The sequence below is a fragment of the Cynocephalus volans genome, chromosome 8, assembly GCF_027409185.1.
Source record: "Cynocephalus volans isolate mCynVol1 chromosome 8, mCynVol1.pri, whole genome shotgun sequence".
NCBI classification, from domain to species: Eukaryota; Metazoa; Chordata; class Mammalia; order Dermoptera; family Cynocephalidae; genus Cynocephalus; species Cynocephalus volans.
The window spans coordinates 115,194,057-115,199,544 of NC_084467.1; the positions used below are offsets into that span (position 1 = coordinate 115,194,057).

Here is a 5,488-nt window from a genome sequence, read left to right on the forward strand (position 1 = left end):
TATAATAAAATGAAGCACAGCAAGATTTATAGTTGTTGGTATTTGTGTTTTTGTCCCTAAGTGGACTAAAATCTCTTTGAATAAAGTGACTGCATTATCAACCACTGTGTGTTCATAAGCACAGCAAGATGCTTGGTTCCAGGCAGGTGCTAAGTGACTGTGTAGTGAGTGAATATATATCCATGGAAGTCAAACAGAGGAAGTTTTTCTTTATATGTTTCAATGTCCCCCTGCTTTCTGTGATGGCCACTGACTCTTCTGTAAGGATAATGGTGAACTGGTGGTATTGTATAGTGTTAATCAGGGAAATCATAAAGGATTCTGAAAAAGCAAATTAAAAACCAGTGGCAAGTCAGAGATGTCAATGTGCTGAGTATGACACAGAAGAAGAGACTACATGAGGGAATACCAAAAGGTCAAGAGAAGGACAGAGTGACTGAAAAGAGCAGGGACAGGAGGACACTAGTTAGCACAATGAGAACCAATAAGTTTCATGCTTTTGTTGTATGAATGTGAAAAAAACAAATGCCCCTAGTGGAAAAGTGTCTTCTCAATGTCACAGAATTGTCCTATAGCAGTTGAATTAGGGGAAGGTGAGCAGATGGAAGTCGGCAAAATAGAGAGAAGCTGCAAGCCAGAGAGGAAATGAGAAACTGAGGAGGAGGCCCAGGGTTTTGGGAAGGAGATTTTTTGTTGTTGTTGCAGCCAGAGGAGGTTTATTTGTTGGTTGGAGAAGGAAGTCAGAATAGAGGTAGTGTGGGAAAGGTTGCTTAGAACAGAAACGAAAGACCAACTATTCTGAGAGAAGCAAATAACATCTGAAAATAAAATGCTGTTTTGGCTGCTTCCATTGCTGACTGTTCTCCCAGGTGGTGACAATGAGTATGGTAAGAACTTTGGAAACTGCCCAGTTGTGCACAAGAGGGTGTGTGTATGTAAGTGTGTGTGTGTTTCTGTGGGGTGGTTTCCCAGCATGTAGCTGAAGAGTAATTGTTCCAGGCTGATTCCATTCTGAGTATCCATGACTCTAGATGCCTTGGCTCTTTTGAGGGTGTTGGTAAGCTGTGGGACACTGTAGCAGAGAAATGTGTGCTGAGATAACTATGGCTGTCTTTTTTTCTGCATTTTGAATTCACCCACTGTGGCACATGTACTTCTGTATTCTCTCTCCTTCTTGGTACATTTATGCTCCTAATCTTTTCTGTTCTTTTGACACAGGGTTTGAGGAGCCTATCTCCTTCCGTGTCATTGCAATCTCATCCTTTTACAACCGTTCCTGCATACAGTCTCTTTTCTCAGGATGGCTGGGTGAGTTGCAGACTCACAAGTGGGATGGCATCTCTGACACCATCATATTTCTGCAGCCCTGGGCCAGGGGTAACTTCAGCAACAAGGAGCTGATGGAACTGGAAAAGGTTTTTCGTGTACAAATTGTTAGATTTGTTCAGGGATTTCACCACTATGCCCCTCAGTTGCAATTGGAATGTGAGTTCGGGTTCCTCAACGCGGAGTGGGGGGGGGGTGGCTATGTGGGGGTGTTTCAATGAGTTTCTTATTTCTCTAGGAAAAAGCTTCCATTCTCTTATGAATCTTACTATACTTTAGCCATCATTAAAGTGCAATCACTTTTTAAGACAAGGCTATAAGCCAGATGATGATTCTTGACACATTTCAAATCTTCTGCCTTGAATAAACTCCTCTCTCATTGATTGCTGGGTTGAGGCTTATTATCTTCTCTTGAAGGTATCCTGTGGCCACCCTTTTTTCTGGCCTCCAACCAGCTACCCTTTGAATCCTCACTCTTTGATTAACTCTCTACCATGTGATTTTTTCCCCATTCAATCTCTTCAGCAGTCTCTGTCTACAGATTCATTGAAACCCATGCATTCCATTCACCCTTGGCTGTTATCCCAGCTCTCTCACACTATGTCCTTCCTTGACAAAAACATTCACATCACTTTCTTTGAATAATTTACTCCTTTCTTATGTTATTTTTCTTTTCCTTCATCTCCAATCCTACCAATTCCTCTTTCTCTGAACCACTGATCAAACCAAACTTTGTTCCATTCCCTCAAATCCCCTAAACTTCTCACTTCTACATATACCCTCTTTTTTTTTTTTTACTTCCTCTTTCATCTAATTCATAATCTTTCTTCATCAGATCCTTTTGAGGCACAGATGACAGCAGGCTGTGAACTGCACCCTGGGTGGGTGTCAGTAGACTTCCTTCGAATAGCTTATCAAGGATCAGATTTCATAAGCTTCCAAAACAATTCATGGCTGCCATCCCATAAGAATGGAGGTATTGCCCAGCGTGTATGCACATTACTCAATCAGAACCAGCAGGAGAAAAAAATGATCCAGTACTACCTCAGTAACATCTGCCCACGTTTCATGTTGGGTGTTCTTGATGCAGGGAAGGCAGCTCTCCAGCGAGAAGGTCAGTTGTGTATCCTTCCCCCAAGAATTTTCTTTTCTAAAATTGTACCTTCTCATCATCTCCTCCAAATTTAAGTGGGAAAGATGTATGTATCTAAACTAATGTGCAGAGCTGAAACTCTAAGTCTGTTTAAGGATTCTTGCCTGATATCTTTCCTGTTCTTTGCAGTGAAGCCAGAGGCCTGGCTGTCCAGTGCCCCCTCCCCTGGGCCTGGTCATCTGCTTCTGGTTTGCCACATCTCTGGATTCTACCCAAAACATGTGTGGGTGATGTGGATGCGGGGTGAGCAGGAGCAGCCGAGTACTCAGCGAGGTGACGTCCTGCCCAATGCTGACGGAACGTGGTATCTTCAAGTAACCCTGGATGTGGATACTGGGGAGGCAGCTGGCCTGTCATGCCGGGTGAAGCACAGCAGTCTGGGAGGCCAGGACATCGTCCTCTACTGGGGTGAGAAGGAACTAGGTCCCCAGGTGCACATGGGAATAAGAGGTCCTCAGGCAGAGCTAAAATATGTTGGATTTTAGGGTTTATAGAACCAAAAGGAAGAAAAATAGGTAACTCAAAGAATAGAAATGTGGATAATGAGGGACTTGTAGATGAAGTTGGATGTCGAGGGTTAGATTAAAGATTCATATCTGAGGAAGGATGAGAGAAAAAAAAGAAAGGAGAGAAACTGGGGAGTTAGACACTTAAATGAGCATAAGAAGCCTAGGTAAATGCTATACTACAGGGTGTGAATGGGATAAAACAGTTGGTGGATTTGGAATAACATCCTAAGTGTGCACCTAAATCCACAGATCATCACAGATCCATGGGCATGATCTTCTTGGCAGTGATATTGCTTCTGGCTCTTCTGACAGGTCTTACATTTTGGTTTTGGAAGTGCTGGTGAGTTCTTTGTGTCCATCGTCCCTGCTCTTCCCTTCTCCTTCACTTGTCTTCCCCTCTGTTTTTGCTTCTCTCTGCTCATTTCTCCTCCCTCTCACTCCTCAGTTCTCAATTCCAGCTTATGCAGAGTGACTCCATCTCTTTTCTCCTATACTTTATATAGGACATGCTGTGAGTCTACTCTCTGCGCTTCTCCCTTTAGAATGAGAATCCAGTAACCCAGGGCCATGGGACATACCTGAACACAACATGGTAATGACATCCTTCCAATTCCCCTTGTAAAACTTTTGTTTACTTCTGCCTTATGATCAGTTGTCAATATGAGCTAAATGTAATTTTGCAGGGTTTGTTGTTCTGACCTGGGTTCCAGAACTTCAACATTCAACTTTTAACTCTAAATGGAGTGGGGGCCTAAAAATCTCCATATGTTCAAATATTAATGGATCATCAGGCCCATTTCAGATGTCATCTTCTCTGGAGATCCTTCCCTGATTAGCAAGTGGAAAGCAGTTTCTCCCTCATATGAACTAGCACCACATTTCAGCTGTACTGTGTAAACTGTACTTCTCAGTCCATATCCTTCACTGCAGGTAGTTAGGTCCCTTTCCCCTTCTAGTTTTTCACCTCTTTGAGAGCAAAGTATGTGTATTTTTAATATATGCATTCCTGGTGAAATGCCTTGCATGCATATAACATGTTCTCAATAAAAATCTGTGTTGAATTTATAGTCTTATTGTCTTCCTTCCTGACACTTTGGTAGTAGTTGAGACTTTTCGTGCTCTTCTTGTTAAAGGTCTTGTCATTTGGCCAAGAGACTTCACATTTTCCTAGTTGTGTAATTTCTTCTCTGAACCCCTGAGGAGAAACACAATTTCACCTCTACCACTCTCATCATTCAGCTAGAGATCTATTAGAGTTTTTGTGTTATTGTAAATATTCTAAACAAAAAACAAGGGAGGGTGTAGGCCTTCACTATTCAGAGACAAGCAGTAGAGTAATCACATTGCAGCATGTTAAAAACATAGAATCTGGGGCTTCACCTCAGACTTACTGAATTATGATTTGCACTGTAGAAAACAAGCAGGAAATTCCAAAGTGCATTAAAGATTGAGAGGCACTGATGTAAGAGATTACTGAGGTGTATTTAAGTGTGTTACTGAAGATAAAATGGTCAAGTAAAGGGAACAAGAGTGTTGCTCCTCAGCAAATGATACAAAGCCCAGTTTGAGTTTTAGCTATTTTTCCCAAATAAATATTTATGGTTTTCCAGCCAAAAACTTGGTGTATTAGATCTATACCCTTATCAGTTAATGCTAACTAGGGCCTATGCAATATTTGGCATAGGTTTCTTCTGACTAACCATTTCAGGTCCCAGGTTTCCATGTGGTGCTTGAAGCCATGTGGAATCCAGAGAGGCAGAGGGCAGTATTCACTATCTATGTCTAAAAGATATTGTTTCTCCCAGCATGGCCAGGAGGCAGAGCTGAGATAACAAGGAGTCATTGACCTAGAGACAAATTTAGGTAAAAGCTTTGAAACAAATTTTGAAAATATACTTATCAAAACTTTAGAAGATTTAAGTCATGTGAACTTGAAAAGTATACTTATTTGTTTAATGAGCACACATTAATTATAAGCCAATTTGATACCTTATACATAACACAATTACACAGACATGAACATATAGACATAACATACAGCTTACACATGCATATATGCAGACATAAACAACAAGAACAAATAAGGATCTTATAGGTTTTGTTCAAGATGTAATAGAAAAGCTCACTACTATAAAGGACAGTCAGGTTTAGATTGTGTTTTTTCCTAGAGACTTATTGGTGAGCCTCACCTTGCCTTAAAGAAAGCAAGATAACAAATTAACATTGAAAAACAAAGTATGCAAACGTTTTCAAGAAGATGCAGAGAAGATTTTCTTCCTTTAAGAAGACAGCATAGAATTCTATCATAGAATATTGTGGAGAAATACATAGATGAGACTAGAAGAGAATTTAGAAGTCTGTATAAGATAACCAGGTGGAAGTCAGAAAATTTGAGACCATCTTGTTAAACAGGTAGATCTTAGTTTAGTTTTTGTTTCTCAAATGGCTCACTGAGCTCAAGAGCTGAGCCACCAATCAGATGAAACCATTTGACTCTTGA

General features: G+C 40.8%; 1 protein-coding gene across 1 annotated transcript; it reads left to right on the forward strand.

The window, feature by feature from the left end:
* The first annotated feature begins 829 nt into the window (after positions 1-829).
* LOC134383465 (T-cell surface glycoprotein CD1a-like) lies at positions 830-3,332 on the forward strand. Its single transcript, XM_063104539.1, has 5 exons — positions 830-887; positions 1,219-1,485; positions 2,162-2,440; positions 2,609-2,887; positions 3,238-3,332. Exons 1-5 carry the CDS (start codon positions 830-832, stop codon positions 3,330-3,332), a joined length of 978 nt encoding a protein of 325 aa, XP_062960609.1.
* The last annotated feature ends 2,156 nt before the right edge of the window (positions 3,333-5,488 follow it).